Source organism: Mizuhopecten yessoensis, unplaced genomic scaffold (assembly GCF_002113885.1).
Source record: "Mizuhopecten yessoensis strain PY_sf001 unplaced genomic scaffold, ASM211388v2 scaffold10087, whole genome shotgun sequence".
Taxonomy (NCBI): Eukaryota; Metazoa; Mollusca; class Bivalvia; order Pectinida; family Pectinidae; genus Mizuhopecten; species Mizuhopecten yessoensis.
In genome coordinates this window covers 334,558-354,908 of record NW_018408372.1, presented here as the reverse complement: position 1 = coordinate 354,908, position 20,351 = coordinate 334,558, and the positions used below count along the sequence as shown (strand labels likewise).

General features: G+C 35.8%; 1 protein-coding gene across 1 annotated transcript; it reads left to right on the top strand.

The window, feature by feature from the left end:
* The first annotated feature begins 4,563 nt into the window (after positions 1–4,563).
* LOC110459493 (IgGFc-binding protein-like) lies at positions 4,564–17,997 on the top strand. The gene is made up of 9 exons (XM_021511774.1): positions 4,564–4,609; positions 6,408–6,493; positions 7,081–7,152; positions 8,492–8,627; positions 13,886–13,980; positions 14,563–14,631; positions 15,489–15,597; positions 16,012–16,077; positions 16,722–17,997. Exons 4-9 carry the CDS (start codon positions 8,621–8,623, stop codon positions 17,960–17,962), a joined length of 1,587 nt encoding a protein of 528 aa, XP_021367449.1. The 5' UTR covers positions 4,564–4,609; positions 6,408–6,493; positions 7,081–7,152; positions 8,492–8,620; the 3' UTR covers positions 17,963–17,997.
* The last annotated feature ends 2,354 nt before the right edge of the window (positions 17,998–20,351 follow it).

Sequence of the window (20,351 nt, the reverse complement as noted above, 5' to 3'; positions counted from 1 at the left end):
GACGGAAGTGATACGGATAATTGTACGAACTTGTTCAGATTTGTTTGGTATGTAAATGTGTATGGTTTTATTGTGTAGCGTTTAACAACACATACTTTGAAATATTTCCACTGCACAACTGATATCGTATTACTGCTAAATTACATGTTAGAATTGTGCAAGTTCAGTCGCATTACATGTTTTATGTGAAGTTTCCTTCCAGCTTTTCAAGAAACAGTTATGGAAATTTTTGTATTCTGTTAAAGTGTTGGCATTTTTGTCTTACTTTCTGTATTTGTTTTGAGTTCAAATGCCAATCTTGTGTTTGACCATAATGTGATTAACTTTATCTATTTTACTATGGTCATTTATCTTAATATAAGCACTGCAATTTGCCTTGAAATCAGAAATCAGTATTTACAATCTACTGTTACCTTTGTGAATTGCGTATCGAACAAGGGTGTCTCTGTGTCTAATATGCACTTATTTTACAGCGTTCGTACCTGGTAACAAGAACCCTTTATATGAGTTTGTATCTCTATTGAGAACTTTGAACGAATATCAATATCAAAACAATATCTAGTGAATATTGCTTATATCGCCTTTATCACTTCGATATAGAATGCAAAAGTTTATTTCCTCTCCTTTAGGAAAGGCTCGAATTTCTTGCTGTGCTATGCAGTTGTTCCTTGTTTATTTTGCCTTAATTCAGAAGGGACCTTTATATAAAGATTATTGTCTTTTATGCCTATCTTGATCCATACTCGTCGTGTTTATCCTTGTCTCATCGCCCGGAATGCGCCGGATTTATAGTGGTAAAACACGTATCGATACATTTAGCAATAGAATAGTTAAATGAATCTATCAACAAATATGTTTATTAACTGATCAAGCAACCATTAAAAAAAATCAATCAACCAATCAATCAATTAACCATGTTTATAAATCGATAAAGAAGCTGATACAACAACTGATATACCTATCAACTGATCAATTAGGAAAAGTAATCCGTCAAGCAATACATCAATCAATCGATCAAGGAATCAATCAACAATCCAAAATTTAACAACCATCTCATTACTTTCCGGACTGGAGCTTGTTGTTGGGTCCTTGGTGATACCAATTATAATGAATATTTGTTAATTGTCTTAATGAATCTGGCCCCTCTTGTAAAAAACCATCTCAACTCTTGAGATTTACTCAAGTCCAAGACTTCCCATAGTTAATACATTGCATGCAATTTTCGTCACCTTTTTGATGTTTTATACAAGTGACTCTGAAGACATAAATACGTATTATATATAATGGCATGGTTCTGTGACTATGGTCCTGATTAATGTCAGGTATAATATGATTCTAAAAATATGTTGATTAGCAATTAACTTGTTAATTGTTACACGCAATGTTAATCCAAAATTGAAGAGAGATTAATGGTACAGTTTCCTAATTCCACTCATGCGAACACGGATATACGTATAAGTGTATACTTTAACCTTCACACTATGTACCAAATGCCATTTATTTCCAGAATACGGTGCGATAATTTGACGTTCCTTTTGTTCACGGTAAGACCAGTTAGAATATGCTAGTACTGTGCATGACAAATCCCCAAATGACACATATAAAAAAATGCTAAAGGGGCAGAATTTGAAATATTTAGGAGTGATAGATGTAGCCGACACACACGTGAGCCGGTCAAATAAATATGATTCATTGTTAAAGATAGCCACAAATACATATTACATAACAAACAGTATGTGTACTATGTATTTATGGTCTATAGCATTTAAAGTGCAGACAAGTATTCCGATGTTTTTCTTGATTCATCAACAGAGAATGCTTACCTCAATAAATACTTACTGATTAGGAAAGAAGGCAAGCTATCACATATTACGAAGGGTATTATTACTAAATGTATTGGTATAAATTATTTCCTTAGATCAGTTTTGAATGCTTTCTCTTTGAAGTACTAGAGTCTGATGCATGTACGTACTCAGCTCATATATAATGGCATGTTCTTAATGCCCTGCTTAAATGTTATTTACGATGTGGTTGTATTTATTCGTGTGCATAACAATAATTTTTTATCAAACATCGCCGATAACATCTTGTAATCACTGGCTTATCGTGAACAATGCATGGCTAAGTGACGGATATATTGTACTTGGATATAAATACATATTCAATCACAATGCACAAATCAATTAGGCTCTTTGTATTCACTATTTTAGATTTTTAGATTTTTCAAAATACTGATTAATTTGAATAAATAATTTTTAAATTCGGAAACCAAAATCGTTTTTGTTTTACCGAGATGATTGCAATGTTAACCTTCCTCAGCAGCAATCCTTTACAACTGGCAGACTACATGTTTATGTGTTGTTAGAACACGAAGTGAGTAAGTACATTTGTATAAGGAAAACTGTGGTAAAGCTTTGATTCCTTTTGTTTCCTGTTATTATTTGCACAACGTAAATATCTAATTTATTTGTAAACGGTGCTTAATTCAAAAAGGTGAATTGAAAATACAGTAAATCAAACAATCTTCTCCTTTAATTTGTATAAGTCATTGTAAGACATTTCTTGTGACTGGACGGACCTGACCATTGTATATGTAAGTGTTTTATCTTTCTAATATTCTCTACCTGCACTTCTTTTTCTTATAGATAAATAATCATATAAGGTATGTTTTGTTATATATATTAAAGGATGTATTAGTAAAGAGAAGGATGTTTCTCTATTTAAAGTAACCATTATGATACATGTAATTGCTATTTGATTAATTCATTTCATAAACTATATACTTATGAAATAAATGCTTGTGTATAAGTCGTGGTTTTATGTGTGCAATTGAGAGAAAGTATAGAAGGGTTTTGTTTTGTTTTAAGTAGCATAACTGCTGTACCTATACCTGTAGTGTGTGTCATGCATGGGTGCCCTTCGTAAATGGACTTTGAGCCACGCTCAGGTATGACTACCCTATATCTGAATTATTGTAGAATTAAATACATTTTGAAAGGTAAAAATAAATGTATCTTGTACTTATAACAGTTATTGTAGATCTTCGTAGAAGTGTCATTTTGTAATTACAATAGCGTAAAGTATCGTTCCGATTACTTTGTCTTTTTAAGAGTTATTTCCCTTTTGTGTATGTGAGTTGTGAATGTGTTTGTATTATTATTTTTTCCAGAGTTTGAAATTGAATGGAATAACTAAGACGAACTAAACCCTGTGGTCTTGTGATATTTATACAAGAAGTACACCACTATTACATGGGGAAGCGCGAAAACACCCACTAAACACACATGTATCATGTGCTAATTGCAGGAGGCCCTACACATACTTGTATGCCTGCGTCCAGGTATGACATCTAAGGAATGTCCGCAGATGGACAAACGGGTACATGCAGTTATTACAGAACCTTGTAAGAAGGAAAAAAATAAGCATAAATACTTAAGAATAGAAATTAAAATAAGCTATGAAGAATTTGTAGTTTTGACCCAGGTGGCGTTCCATATAAACCAGACTTATGATAAGCATATGACCTGATACGTAAACGCCATAAGCTGACGATGTCGTCCTGGTTTGTGGGATGGCCGTGCCGCTGATAAAATTCTAACTACGCATTGGAAAAACCTATAGCCGGCATAACTATAGCTTTGTGAATCACTTCTGAAAATAAAAGTACCCTGCAGATATTCACGACAAAAATATGGAAGTGTTCTAACTGTGAAATGAAAAGAGAATGTTTTCACAGAGACCATCGACAAAGAATAAGGATGATAAATCCAGGTGTTCCGGGAGGGGCTTCGACGACGAATCCAAGTAATAATATCCGGGTAATTGACAACAACGTTACAATGCGCACTAACGAGTATAAGCTAAAACGTCAATATTCCTATCACACAAATGGACAATACTTCAACTTTATCTCAATAGCGACCATCAAGCTTGCTAAAAGTGTTCATCAATTTTTACAATCACTGATTCAGGAACATATTTATTCCAAACATTGATTACTAGTTTCCTTATGTTTAGAATGAAAAGAATAACAATTGATAACGATATTTATTTATTTGAAAACTCAGATGATAATGTTTGACTCGTCGTGGCAAACCAGGACACAGTCCTGTGTGTTCTTAACCTTCGCAGACCTCCGTCGTTAAAGGTCAGATGCTCTTATCTCGAGATATATAAAGTAAAGCACGCTGACTACCATACCTTTTCTCATGGGTAAGTATGCTTTATAACATCATAATGTTTAACGTATGTTAAGGTTTTTTTCAAGTGTTATATCATCACAGCTTTACTGCTTTTTATGTTTTGCAGTTGAAGCATATATAACCATATTGTGTTAACTTATCATTTATAATACATTAATCACTAATGCCTCGTTCTTTTAATGAACCTAAATATACCAATACTTGTATATAATTATAATGTATGATAGAAAAGTCGGTCTTATTTTACAAGCCTCCATAATTCACAAACAATAATGTGACCTGAAAGAAACATACACACATCTCCAATGTAAAGTTAATGTGAAATTTGAAGGATATTATAAAATATTAATTTCCAGGTGCTTACACTATTTTCGTCGCCTTCCTGGTCTTCCTGGTAAGGATTCAGTGTAAGTAGACTATCCGATATCAAATCACAATGTGTCACAATACCATTAATGTCAGATCTTTCAATGTGTTTGTCGTCCTGTGCTTGTTTTTATGTCGTGTTTTTGTTGGTCCCCGTTATTAAGCTTGTCCATAGCCAGCACAGTCATTATGCTTGTACTATATATTAGATCGTCACCCCTGCAGGTCGGAGAAAAGAATACACCTGCTGTTATCAACTACATATAGCATAAGAGGCGACTTATGTGAGAAACCTCCAGCGGAATTCGAGATTGGCTTTTATGCCCTCTACTAGGGGACAGGAAAGCGACCAAAATAATCTGCTGCGCCCATTGCAATATTTGGGATATTTTTCATTTCTTTAGTGTTGAGCGTTAGCCTTGGTGAGGAAGGCAAAGGGTTATATTCCCAACATCGGGACATACCAAAGTCCTTAAAAAGGTACTTGCTAGTTCCCTGATTTATGTTCAAAATTAAGGGGAATGTCAACAACTGGTTCATCCGATATCAGTATAATGCTGTGCTGAGTGACTTCGGCATGGTATTTCAGTGAGATGGCACTATAAAGTCGGCATCAGATCTGCGCTATCACAAGGAGGCAAATACATCAACATACCCTGTCTCCGGCACACATACGCACATACATGGATATACAACACAAATGGAGACCTTAAATGATCTTAGCTGTTGATATGACGTTTAACCCTATAAAACAAATCAATCAGATGTTTATAAGACCAGCGTCAGGTACGCATAAATGATTTCACTGTTCCTCAATTAATGACATAAGAAATGTCTTTAACACGGCAATTTATTGACGAATTTGTATTTCATGATCCTGCGTCAACGTTAACGCTAGGTTCAGTTGTTGATATTTCAGATTCCAGCGTCAGAGGTCTATCATAGTCACTTTATCACTAGATCACATTTTAGATTTCGTAATCTGAGTTCAATTTTGGTCACTGACACAGAGTTAGATATTCCTTCTTTTACTCCTATGCGATGTTGTGTATCACTTACATTGACATGTATATATTTTGTATTTGTAGTCCCGTGATGTAATACTTTATACTGGAAATGTTCGCCGATGTTTAACTTCGCTCTCCGTAAGGAGGGAGGAATACATATTGGCAGCCAATATCAGGACGCAATATAACGTGTATAGTAATTGCATGAACGTGATAGGCGAAATTAACACGGAACTAATTTTGATTTTATCTGTGAAGGGCGAACGTTTCCGGGTCGAATTAGTTAGGTTCGATTTTGTTCAGCGTTCCATAAACAGGTAATGTCATCTTAGGACGTGCCGTCATATATGTCATATATTCGGCGGTGCTATGGGCGGTTTGTTGGTGTATTTGCCTTCTTACGACTGCGCGGATCTGTTGCCGTATTTGCATGCAACCTTATTTAAATGTAAAAAACGGTATCCGTCCTGGTCACAGTATGCTGGCAACGGACTAACGTGTATAAGGGAATAGCAACGAAGGGCTGTGTAATGGTCTTGAACATAACATATAGCGTTCCCCACTAGGGCGAACATTCAACACTGAGGCCAATAGTGAGGCACTGCCAAGCAAGGCGGGATGGGTGCAGCACATTTTTCTGGTCGGTAAAGGGCACAAACGCACTGGTTCCCAAATAAGTCGTCCCCTACAAAACATGCAGTAGGTAACAGTTGGTATATTCTATTGTAATCTCTGACCTTCGGCGGGGTGTTGTATAACGAGCAATACTCATAAATATAATCTTATTGTGTACTTTTACATATGTAAAATCAAATCAAGGGTTCTTTGACAGCTATCACCGCCCTACGATGTTTAAGTTGTAATGGTTTCATTCAACCACACCAGTGTTCCAGTATCGAACTCTGCCATGATGGAGACGTAAGTAGGTCATTGCATACAGTTATCTTTTTGGAATAAACGAGTTTTCATGTCAAAAATAACGAAAAGAATAAGGAGCCGCGAGTGGACATAGTAATACATTTACTAATACTTTTGTACAAGTAACCAACCCGTTTACATGGCAGTACCATACGTTTGTACGAATTACTAATCCGTACGCACGAGTTGCCAATTTCTTATCGTGGCTCTGTAGTTATAGTTGAGATTTAAATAGTGTGTTCGGTAATATATCAGAGAAAAAGTCATACATGGTTAAGTCATTTTAAAATAGGATTTACGTAGAAAGTTCGAACTGTATAAGTATAACTGCTTGTAGTTGTTTCCGGTTGTTCCGTGAATTAAGTCTTTGGAACAACTTATTCTCTATGACGGTGATTTTTATTAACAATTAATCACTCTAGGAGCATTTTGCATAGAGTGTCTTCAATGAAGTGAAGGCATCGGATTTACGGCGGTCTTGTCCGTAACCTCAATTCAAAAACATGCAAGAAAATATCTTTATTATTTGAAGTCATATTTAAATCATTTCAAATTCATAGATTTAGGGATATGCGTTTTATATCCAGGTATGCGTAACTGAGTCTTACCGAGGCGAGAATGGAGAAACCTTGTTTTACGTTGGGTGTGCGTCTGCAAAGGTAAGGTTACCGAAACCTTAAATCGTTATATTACCGTAAATATGTTTACCTTTAATAGGTTGGTCCATAATCTATCAAGCGAATGAATCATGTACTGTGAGTAACACTGGTGGCATCATCGGGTAAATATCGTTACATTAATACGAACCTAATGCAGAGTGTTCGTCCAGTTTTGTTGATGTGTGAAAGATTTCGATAGTACAGCATTTTTCCCTTCGCCGCGTTCACACGTTTGGCAACTTTGAATATGGCCAGTGGCTTGATGATGTCAGCCTGTGCGTTATATTTGGTGGCAGTGACTAAGTAGTACCGTGTAAGATCAGCTGCCGGTGGCTAGGGAAGGTGCACTGAAAAACAGAGAGTACCCACACGCGTCGCTAGGCCAAGTCTCGGGAGGGGAGAGACATAAACTGCCAAGAAAAACAGGGGGAAATATTGCCTTACTAGCAAAATGTTTTTGTCCAGTGATGCGGTATAACCCTTTTAAGCGCTCACTTGTTCAGCAACGTCGAACATAGTCAGTGGCCCGAATATAACATATCAGATATCTTATATCATTTCTAATAAAAATCATATACTATTAAAGTTATATTATATAGGAACGATATTAAGCAAGATGTAGAAAACAATGAAGTCTCCCCACTTAGAATATCTCGAGGTTATAGTATAGACAAAGGGCTTGTTGTCTTCCACTCGTGGTACTGTCGACATTTTCACATGTTTAATTCAAACTAATGGGTGACTGATAGGCGGCAATAACAGAGACAGGGCAAAATATGGCAAATGAAAATATAGCAAATTATCTCTGCTGGATGTTATCGAGTAACGCATAGTGAGTAAGTAAATGAAATATATGTTTTTTGCTGGATTCTCGAGGGAGAAATTAGATTCTAGTTTTTAATACAACGAATCATCATTCTATATAAGATATCTTCTGTAATTTAACGCAATATCGGCATTGCACCTTAAAGTTAGGTCAAGTTGGCTTGCCAAGGACGTCGTTTTCATTCTTCATCATGACTTCTAATTCAAACGAAAATTTGCGAATGGTAAAACCTTCTATGCAATCGCAAAGTTTACAGAAAGATGGCTTGTATAACCTTTGCCTGGTGTCAAATTCCCTTTTAATATAACTGATTTGATAAAATGTTTTGAAATGAAAGGATAGAGATTTTCCAATCAAATGCCTGTACAAAATTTAAATTTAAATCAATTAGATTATGACGTTTGCATTTTAATATTTTGTAGTTTATGTGATGTATTTCATGTTTATATACTAAGTGTTATACTTTGAACACTTACATATATATCATAAAGTACTTTTTATTTATTCTTCAAGAGATGTGCACTAACCAGCCGTCATTATCGCTTCACTGACATCCTTCGGATATATACCATCAGAACTCCTCCGCATCCTTTGTGTACCGAGTGCTGCCACAATGACCTGTGTAACGCTGCGGGCTGTCGAATGGATGGTAAGTCGAAACTCGGTACAGACAGTATCATGTTCAACTGGTTTGTCTGTTTTTAAATGAATTTCCTTCGAGTATAAATCCTGACTGACCTGCAAATGTTTATGATGGCCTTGAACGACTTTGTCAAGGCTCGCCTGAAAACAGCATCTGCTTTCTAGGTTCGACTTTATTTCATAAACGAACAGCTCTCATCCAACCGGTTCAACCGTTTGGATCGCGATAAACAAATACGGCCTATGGAACACCGTTGTAAGGACGGAATTGCATACTGTGAGTTTGTCGCTTGGTCATACAGTATGCTATTTGGACAGGAAGACATCTTGGTTAATTCGGTTGGTCTTACCCTGTTTCAGACGGTTAGTGATACTGTTTAGACGATAACTCTACTGTAGAACGGACGCGACGTATTATTTACCTTTGTCTATGTCCCCAATGATTGACTTTTGCAAGAAACGAATACAACCTGAACATAAGACAGCTCTAAATTGATGACCTCATATATAGTAATGTTTTGTGTGGTATTTGTAATTTTAACTTCTGATTGTTTGAAAATGCCTGCCAATTAAAGTACAGCGTTTTGTTTTGTTTTGAGAACAATTCTTTTGTTTATCAGAAGTGATTAAATATGAAAAAGTGAATCCTCACTGGGGACTGGGGAAGTAATTAATATTTCCTCGATGTTACTATCTTTAGAGTAAGCAGGTCAATATATTATTTATGACGTCATTACAGTTGTGACAAATGATTGCAAAATGCAATACTTATTTCTATTTTGTTTAATGATAAGCTTAAGTACAATTTCCTACATTATATAGCAGTTTAGTAATTTTATTTCAATGAGTATGTGGTTATGATATGAACCGAAAAAATGACACATCTCGATGTGAATTCATTATTCAGCTAAACAAAAGTGTGTAAGTGATAAATATCACTTAAAATATGATACTTACAGGCATGTTACTTCATTTAGAGATGATCATACTTTGACGTCACAAGCACGTCACAATCCATCGGCCTTCATCGCTTATTTCCGGAAGGATGAAAAATAACCGAAAAGTCCTGGAACTGATGTCCGTTGCAATTATCTCTTTGTCGGTGCTTCAAGACATTTTTTATTTCAATTTATTATTTCAAAGGCACAAAAAGTAAAAATGCGGATATTTTCTGAAGATCCTTTTTAGCTCACCTGACCCGAAGGACCAAGTGAGCTTATGCGATGGTGCAGCGTCCGTCGTCCGTCCGTCCGTCGTCTGTCGTCCGTCGACCGGCATCAATATTTTACTTTAAACAACTTCTTCTTAATAACCAAAAGTCCTAGGGTGATGATATTTGGCCAGAAGCAAACTAGGATGAAGGGCTACCAAGTTTGTTCAAATAAATGACCTTCAACTATTTTCAAGGTCTCAGGGGTCAAATATGTTAAAAACCTTAAACAACTTCTTCTGAATAACCAAACTGCCCAGAGTGATGATATTTGGCCAGTAGCATGCTGGGATGAAGGGCTACCTAGTTTGTTCAAATGAATGACATTGACTCATATTCAAGGTCACAGGTGTCAAATATGTTAAAAACCTTTAAACAACTTTTTTTGAATAACTAAGAGGTATACGGTTACGATATCTGGCCAGTAGCATGCTGTGATTAAGGGCTACCAAGTTTGTTCAAATGAATGACCTTCGTCCATTTTCAAGGCCACATGGGTCAATTGTCTTAACAAATCTTTAAACAACTAAGTAAATAACTAAGTAGCATAGGATAATGATATTTGGCCAGTAACTTGCCAGTATGAAGGGCTACCAAGTTTGTTCAAATGAATGACATTTACTTATTTCAAGGCCACAGGGGTCAAATATGTTTAAAAGCTTTTAACAACTTCTTCTCAATAACCGAAAGTCTTAGGATGATGATATTTGGCCAGTAGCATGCTGGGATAAAGGGCAACCAAGTTTATTCAAAAGATTGATCTTTACTTATATTAAAGGTCACTGGGGTCAAAGATATTGAAAACTTTTATACAACTTCTTCTGAATAACCAAGAGGCCTAGGATAATGATATTTGGCCAGTAGTATGCGACTTCTTCTAAATTAGCCAAAGGCCAAGGGTGATGATATTTGGTCATTAACAGGCTGGGATGAAGGGCTACCATTTTTGTCAAAATGAATGACCTTCGTCCATATTCAAGGTCACAGTGATCAATATATGTTTAAATCTTTGAATGACTTGTTCTGTATAACCAATAGGTCCAGGGTTATGATATTTTGCCAAAAGCATGCATGGTTGGAAGACTTTAACCTAATGTCCTTGTTCGACATTCCAGGTCACAGGCGTCATATGTTTAAATCTGTTAATAGGTTCTTATGAATCAAACACTGATATTCTGCCTGTAGCTGTATTTTAGTTCACTTTTAAAATTACAAGTGTGAGATTAATACCAGGTGAGCGATTCAGGTCCATTGGGCCTCTTGTTGTTATCAACTCGGTTCTGTTAATATTTATATTGGGAGATATCTTCAAAAAGATAAGATAAGTTAGGAAAGTCACAATTAGAGGCAGGACGTATTGTCACCAGTTTACCCCCTTATGCTAGTAGACAATCTATATAGACTGAAACGGGATTGGAGTCCCTAGCCCACCCGTTGCCCCGTCGGAATCTGCAATTATTTATAAAATTCATCATATTATTACTCCTAACTATCTAAACATTCTACTCTCTCCTCTATTCGAAAATGCTCAATATAATCTTAGAAACGCTGAAAACTACAACCTGCCTAACAACAGACTAGGGTTATCTAACATGTCTTACTATTAGACTTTGGAATCAGTTAACTTTAAGTATTAGGCATAGCTCATCTTTTTCATCGCTTAAAAATGCCATTAGAGACAAACATTTGCCCGATGTACACAATTACTTTTTCTACGGCGATAGAAAAAATAACATCTTACATACAAAACTAAGAAATCGTTCTAGCACTTTGAAAAGCGATCTATTCCGAGTTAACCGGGTTGATGACGAACGTTGTATGTGTGGTTACCCTATTGAAGACACGTTCCATTTCTTTTTTAACTGTGATAATTATGTTGAAAAGAGAAATAAATTGTGAATGCTTACATTGAATCTACTTCTTTTGGGAGATATAACAATTTCGGAACATGAAAACAAAATTATAATCATGAATACTCAGCAATTTATACAAGACTCGAACAGATTTTACCCCATATATACATGTATCTTACTAATACTAATAGATTGAAAACACGAGTTGCAACATACAAATATACGTATACATAAATATAATGAAGCCGTGTGTTGTGAACAGCGAATAGTATAACTTGTTCCGTTCGCATGGAGAAGGAACAACCCCGTGGTCTGTTATATATTTTCTTAAATAAACTGTCTATTTGCAGTACTTTTCTAGTTATCTTACAAAATCGGAATATCTACCCCCCTCTTCCCTCTATCTCTATCCTCCCTCTCTCACCATCCCCCTATCTCTCTCTCTTCCTTTATCTGCGTGTGGTTCGCTGCGTGAATGTGCGGGTGTATATATGTCACTGATTAATTAACTTATAATACATAGCTTATTTATGTAGTTCTGCCATCATAAAAGTTTGTTAAAAAATATTATTGTACAGGGAAAGGGCTTGACATAAGTTGTAAAACTTGTGCCCAATTCCATTGTTATGTGAAAAAGGCAATAAAATATGTTTAAATCAAAAAGAGCCGGCATTAAACCAATCGGTCAACGTGTACATTAATTTTTTTATCATCTAAAATTTCATGAGCTTTTGATTTTCATTTGTGGAAAATATGAATGAAATATTTAGCATTAGTAGTACAAAAGTACCGCTTTTGGGGCAGTCCCCGTCAATATAATCATTACCACCACCCCGCACCACCGTGCAGCACCACTGTTACACATTGTTTAAACCAGTCACGCAGTCCGCTTTACAACACGGTATGTCGTGTATGTCGATAAATATCCTAGTACATTGGCTTTTAAGGATCTTAGCAGTTTAGTTGGCTGGGCATTCTACGAAAAAATGGCGAGAACCACTCTAATGTAAAATTACTAACTAAAATTACTTTAGCGAGGGTAGAAAGAAAATCATGATCTCGCTTCTAATTATGCGAACTTTTTGAAACGAAATTGCTTATACTTTTTTACGGTCAAACGTGTACCACACTGACAGCTTCAAATGATAATACATGAAAGCAAAGCAAATCACACACCACCACATTGCTGTTCGAGAAGAATTTATTGAAATATTAATTTGGGCCCGGACAGGTTCGGCCAATGATTCCGTGGCAAGTTCGGGCCATGCAACACATACAAAGTCGTAAAATAATCGGTAAAATCTGACGTTGCATGCTTGATGACGTCATTATTAAGCTGATTCCAATGGGGAAACTTACCCGAATGCCTGTCCGAACTTACCCATGGCGGGGCTCGTTCGGCCATCCGATCTTCCGACCGGAAAAGTTAAATAATGTTCAAAAACGGACGTGCTGCCATACTTCACAGAACGGACTTTAATAAAAAAAAAAAAAAAGGGCCGAACTTGCCCCGGTCTCTCCCATTGTTATGTCGGTCTTAATCTCATTAGAGTTTATGTTTTATTGTTATTCCTCGACTTGCCGTCTTTAAAAAAAGGTTTATCTTATCTCATTCTAAAAGCAGTATTCTGAATCAGTAAATATCAGAGATCAACAAAAGCTACGCTCTTTTAAGGCTTTGCCTTTTCATATCACGATACGAAAGTTGCAACGAATATTAGTAAACTGGTCAAACATAAACTGGTGACGCAAACAAATTGTCAATAAACCTTTATTCTTTAAGAATATTTATTCAATGAGTTTATAACACTATGTATGATGTATCATATACTAATTATATTTGCATTTTAATATTCATAAGCAATGCATAGATGAACCTGTTATCCATGTTATCATTTCTTTTTTTATGGTGAGATATACTAAACCATTGACCAAGCAAACAAAACGTTTAATGTGATTAGTTGGCATTGTCAGGGATATTTATCACCTCAATAAGTTGGCATTGTCAGGGATATTTATCACCTGGGATGCTTCCTACTTATCAGATCAGGCTGATAATATAAACTAAATTAGGGAAAATTAAGTTTATTTCTATGTTTATAGAGAAACTTCTCCATTTAACGGACCAAACTCTTTTAAACGAACGAACAAATTGTTATAATATTTTCTGATTATGTAATATTTTCGTCCATCTTTATTTAGGATTTCCAAAACAAAGAGGGCCGGTATGTTTAGATTGTCCGCAATCACGTTACCCTGCTGATTGTGACGCTATATCTGTTTGTCAACAAGACGAGGTAAGGATATTTATTCTAATCAATTTAAGATGTAAAATAAACTGGAGAATACGGAAACGTCATCAAAATCATAATTTGAATTCCAAATCGTTAATAGTAGGGCAAAATAGGAACAAAGGAAAGATAAACATTGAGCAAATGAAAAAATACAGGCAGAATTAGACCAGGGCCCGTATTTATGAAACCGTTCTCATTCTCAAGCATGGATTTTAAGCTTAACCCAATTTTCTTGTACAAAGCTTAAATAATGCAAAATGATCATATAGCCAAATGTGTTTATTGTAAATGGTATATGGCTTTAAGTATTTTCAACATTTTTCCAAATTGTTGACAAAATAATATATTTTTATTAATTTATATACGAAACAAGAAATTAGCATTGAGCACAAAATCCATGGTTAAGCATTATAACGGTTTCATTAATACGGGTCCAGGTGTTCCGGTAGGGAAAGCATCATCCACATTATTTCACATGTTGAATGGTTCAATTCGGCAATAATCATTACCATAATAAAGGAAGAAGAGGTGTTTTTGATGCGTTTTCCATAGATTTGGTTTTGATAATGCAATATTTCATTTAAGGTTTGTTACGTTGAGGAAACATTCAAGCTCGGCGATATCTTCTACAGAACAAGCTGCTTACCGAATACCGTGAGTGGTATTATATTTACGAATTAGTGTTTTTGTATTGCATACTGCATATATTTGTACTTTCATAGTTTAGGAAACAGTTATTGTTTATTTCAATGTAACAGTTTTGATAGTCAGAGAACAAATATTTCCAGTAATGCTAACTATTGAAAACTAAAAACTGAAACTGACTTTAGTGAATACTGAAACCATTCTTGCTATTTCATCGATATATATATCTTCTAATCTGTACATTAGATTTGAATGAAATTGTGTTCTATTTTAGCCATATTCACAACAAAACTACCCGTTAGGTGAAAACAATTATTGAAAATGATTTTTACGGTCAAGGACAAGGTGCTCCATTTTAATTAACAGTAATGAGGGAACTTGGTTCAAAAATTAGTTTTCTTACAGAAAAACCGAACTCTTGATTATATATTTTCTGTCTTTCTATTTGAGACATTGTCACTTCACAGGATGTCAAACTATTCTGTATGGGATCCGAGTTATCGTTTTTATCACTTCAGTCAGGACCAAATTTATTTCACATCAAGATTTCCAATTATGTATTGAAGGCCACGGCAATCTCGGGGCTAAAAGGTCAGACCACATTTATCTCTTTCGGAGTGTAAAAATCATTGACACGATTGCGTTGGTTTTGTCATATTCGCATGTATTACGAAAAGGGGGAATTTTAAATAACATTGCCAGTTGCTTGCATTTCCAGTCTATATTGGAATACGAAAAGCTAAAATTTTAGCTCCCTCATCTTAGTTTTAGACAATACATATTTCATACATATTCTTAACAAAACATGTGCTTTTGAAGTAATTCACGCATGGTTCAAAATCGTTGATATTTACTGTTTATTAAAGGATAAACGATGTGTTCCACCTACATATAACCCGGTGGAGGTGGGCAAGCGGTCAGACCAACGTGGAACCTGTTTTTTCTGCTGCCCGTATGATCTCTGTAACACCAAATGTAAAATGGACATTATTTTAAGTATATGATCATTTGGCAACGCTAATATAAAACACATAAATTACACATATTTAATGAGAGATGGGAAATTGTTAGTTTTATTATTTTGTTTGCATATTTAGCAGTGACACAAAATTCCACAACCATATTTAGTGATTACGATCTCATTTATTCCAATGAAAGCTGTCCCGTTCATAAATATTTTGAAAACCTTTAATAGTGATGTTTATAAGAGGCAACAAACGAGCAGATTTGGTATTCTTTTCTTCAAGATTTTATGAATTCTGCGTTTTTAACAGTTAACGTTTTGTGACGACAAGAAAAAGAAGTTTTCATATCAAATATTGATATTCTTTTAACAATAAAATTTGATTTTCGACTTGAACCACATTTTTTTTTTTTAAATATGACCAGGTCACCCTTCCTCGTCGTCTTTACTAACAACGTTACCGTCGACAACACCAGCTCCAGAAACTCACGGTAAATACATAACATTTGAATTTGTTGATTTCCATAATGGATTTGGCATGTATTTTTTTTGATACCATAATCATACAACAGAGAGATAATGTATACGAGTATTGATATCAAATAGAAATATATGTTTTGGAATTGTATACGTCATATTAGCAATAAGAGAATGATAAAGACTGTTCGTTTTCATACATAGTCACATACTTTAAGGTTCTTTTTCTTTTCCCCACTTCCGCTTTCCGAACATAAATGTAAAAAGCAATCATACATTTATGAATAGTAAAATAGAATTTCACCACATTCATGTGCGTGACATCACACTGGGACAACAATGACGTGGCGTCCTGTAATCGATTATATTCAAATACCGCAATGCTGAAATGACGTCGCCTTTTTTGTTAGTGTGCTTAGTATATGAGGGGAATGAGTGTAAAACGCTCTTTCATGCTTAGGAATGTAAGATAGCTAACTCCCACCCTCGGGATCTTCAACTTCAGTGAAACTCAGGGCAAGTCCGAGTATTACTTGATATGAAAACATATCGGGTGGGATTTTACTATCCTGCTAGTAGGGCATGAAGAAGTCTTATAATATATCACTGAAATATCATCGTGGCATATACATAAAGAGTACTGTTTTTTGTTTGACAGATTTCAAAGGGAAGACTTTTTTCTTGATGTTCATGAGAAATTTTGAATATGGCTACCTCTTACAAAAACTGAGTGTTGATGTAACATTAATGGCTACCAATGCACATATAGAGGTGATCACACGATATAACTCAACATCAAAACATTTATCTGGTCCAGCCAAACATATTGAAATAGACGCGAACATGACCATGCGAGAAAATGGCAAGACAGGCAAAGGGGTCATTCTGACATCTAACACATCGATGTCTGCCACTGCGTTCAACTTTTATCAAACTGGATCAGGGGACGGGTACCGTGCTTTACCTATAGAACATCTTGGTGACTCCTATATCGTTGGAACATTCAGGCCAAATGATAAACATTCTTATGAACGGTATGGAACTTCCTTTGCTGTAGGAGCGCCGTTTGTCAACACAGTGGTCAATATCACCCTCAGTACATCAGGCGTGTCTGTTCCTGGTCAGTATCACAGGGAGGGAGATACAATCACCGTCGTACTGGACAAACTGGACACGTTCTATATAGAAACAACAACAAGTATTCAGGACCTGACAGGCACGCGTATCGTTAGCAATAAACCAGTAGCAGTCATATCTGGTAATGTCTGTTCTCACGAAGAAGGGTGTAACCATCTCAATGAGTATCTGCCGCCCGTGTCAAAATGGGGTTCCAGGTTCATTGTACCACCTATTATGAGAAGTACCAGTGGTATTATCAGGATTGTCCCGTCGGTCAACAGTACGAGTGTCATTGTCAATTCTAATACCCTGAATAAAACGTATACTATCTCAACCTTCATTGATATAGATACGGATCCAACCCAACCATACAGCATTTCTAGTGATGAACATGTTCTTGTTCTGCTGTTTTTTAATGAGATCAAAGTTGGGATGTCAGTTGTCCCGTCAATTAACCAGTTTTCAAATGAACCAGTGCTGGTAACGCCTCCTATTTTTTTTTACCACGGTAACACTCCCTCTGATAACTATATTGTTGTCAGTATCCGGACTAGCGACCAGTCCGGTTTACAGATTCGCTCCACTAACGGGACGGACTTGACTCGCGTTGGATCAGTGACTTTTCCTGGTGTTGATGGTGAGATGTTTAGCTTCATATCTGTCAACTACAAACAAACGTGTTCTGTTCAGCATAGGGAAAACAACGTGGCCTTCAGTGTTATAACATATGGGTTTAGAAGCTATGAAACATACGCATATCCTGCAAATCTCTGTTTGTAAACTCAGTTGTAAAACAAATAAAATATTTTTTGCTATTTTATCGTTGAGAATGCTCGTTTTCGATTGCTAAAGTACCATGACACAGAGTAGAGAATTCAGGGAGAACGCTTATGTTTATCAAGAAAGTTGTTCAGTAGACATTAGTATCTTGATATAGAACCAGTATGAAGTCAAATGTTGGAATTTCGCTTCGTCGTTTTCATGGGGTAATTAATTAAGTTGTTCTTCAACAAATTTAACGTATTTTTGTCTCGGTCCAATTCAATTCATTGCTCCGTGAGATCTACCAAAGCAATTTCCAATCCATATATATTTTCGTTAAACCATTTTTTAATACTTGAACATCCGAAAGTCTACCATTCGCCATCTGATATACCGGAGTGGTAGTCTACGTGTAAACGTGATGTTTTATATATACTTCCATTACATGTCCGATGCAATGAACTATTTCGCCTTTAAATCACCCCCAATTAAATATTTATGCGTAAAGACATACAACATACTTAAGTATCTAATTTATCATCTTTGGACAAATTGTCGTGCCATTTTTCCAAGCTTCATCTTTGCGCTTCAACTTCCCGGTTTATTATAAGAATCTTTTTCGTTGAACGTACACACACAGTACCGTTGGTCAACGATGCGGTCATGCAGCATGCATTTTTGTTTAACGCCGACCCGGATGGTAGAAATATGTTTCCATTGGTACACTTGCAAAGCGCAAGAGATAACATGTTGCATCGATCAACAATATATCAATACTTAAAGCAGAGTAGTAAATCGTCGGTGGTTAAAGTGTACCTACTGAGGAACGTATAATGTACCTAGTATCACAGTAATTGTTTAAGACATATTCCGTATTGGTACCAGGGGGTATATATAACGGGCTGGCTTGATTACTTTTTCTAAATTCTTCTAATACCGAGATTTATATTATATTATAACATACACAAATATGTTGCTTAAACTATACTACCAATCAAAATGTAAAATGAATATATGTTTTCGTCTCGTCTCTATTGCAGTATCAATATGCCTTTGTTATGCAGGGAGACCTAGACAAAATGAGTTATTGAAGTAAGGAATTTGTCGCGTTATGCATATGTCTTCATCGATAAGAAGCTGAACTTTTTTTTTTATTTCTAGCGCTGGGGACAGTTGCCCTATTTTAACCTTAGAAATCTAGATAACAGGTACAAATGTGTATGTCTTATGACATATTAAGAATACACGAGAAACAATCAGAACAGTAGACAACCTCGCGTTTATGTCAAAACCTCAAAGTTAATTACCTGCTTTTATCTGTCAAGGTAAATTTGTAGTCTTTTACAACCTTAGTGGTACAGGGGTGTCAGCGTTTCAGTTGACAGATTTTGCGTTTTCATTCCGTTTTCATTTCATTTCGTTCTCAAGATTCAATTCGTTCCGTTTCCGTCGCAGACTGTTTTTTCGTTTCGTTCTGCTTCGTTCATTGTAAAATCCTCTCTACCCTAATCGTTCCGTTTCGCTACGTCCCAGTCCAAGTCGAGATTTCGTTTCGTTCCGTTCTACACTCGTTCCATTCCGTTCCATCGGCGAGGCGCGTGTAATTTGATGTGAAACAAAATGGCGGTGGTAACGGAGCCAGCCTCAAAAACTTGTCGCAAATTGCCTGTTAGATGCAGACTCGTTGAGTATTCAGGCTTAATGTACAGGAATTTCACGAACATACTTTATTTATAAGAGCTCGTCGGTTCGGAATGAAAGAAAAAACAATACGAATGCACATATCGTCATGTGTGACTATTTCCCTCTCATTAGCGATAGGTACCTGTGGTTAGCTGTGCTGTGACCCGTATCAGCATAACATGTAAATGTGCATTCAGAGACATTTAAAAGACCCACTAGAAATAATGAGATACCATAATCATACATTTTTTATGTCAATTACACTTTACCTTTATTCCCATACCACTGCACAGGGACCTGATAATTTGTTACAGCTACCTGCTATATTTGGTCATAAACTAAGGTGTTCAGAGTTTCCGAATTCGTCAATCTAAAACCCTTGAACATGTATAATTACTCTGAACACCTTAGTTTAGGTCCATATATAGCTGTTGAAAATTATCGGGTCCCTGTGCACAGCTTTAATAATGTTAAATACAAAAAATACCCCCAATAATATGCTTCGAATATCAAGCATATAATTATTAGAGGGTTATTTTTTATATCACTAATATTAATTTTTAACCGAATTTCAGACTCATTTGACCACATTATGATTATAAAAAAACATCACAGTCAGTACCTTAATATGGTGGCATATTTCTGCCATCCACTTGCGACTTACGAGTTACGTATGTCGACATAATTATTGAAAGATGTCGACATAATCTGAGAAGATGTCGAC

Bases quoted from the DNA above. Each gene is read 5' to 3' on its own strand.
- LOC110459493 (XM_021511774.1), top strand. The intron at 14,632-15,488 runs GTGAGTGGTATT...TGTTTATTAAAG, and splicing joins CAAGCTGCTTACCGAATACC to GATAAACGATGTGTTCCACC. The intron at 16,078-16,721 runs GTAAATACATAA...TTTGTTTGACAG, and splicing joins ACCAGCTCCAGAAACTCACG to ATTTCAAAGGGAAGACTTTT.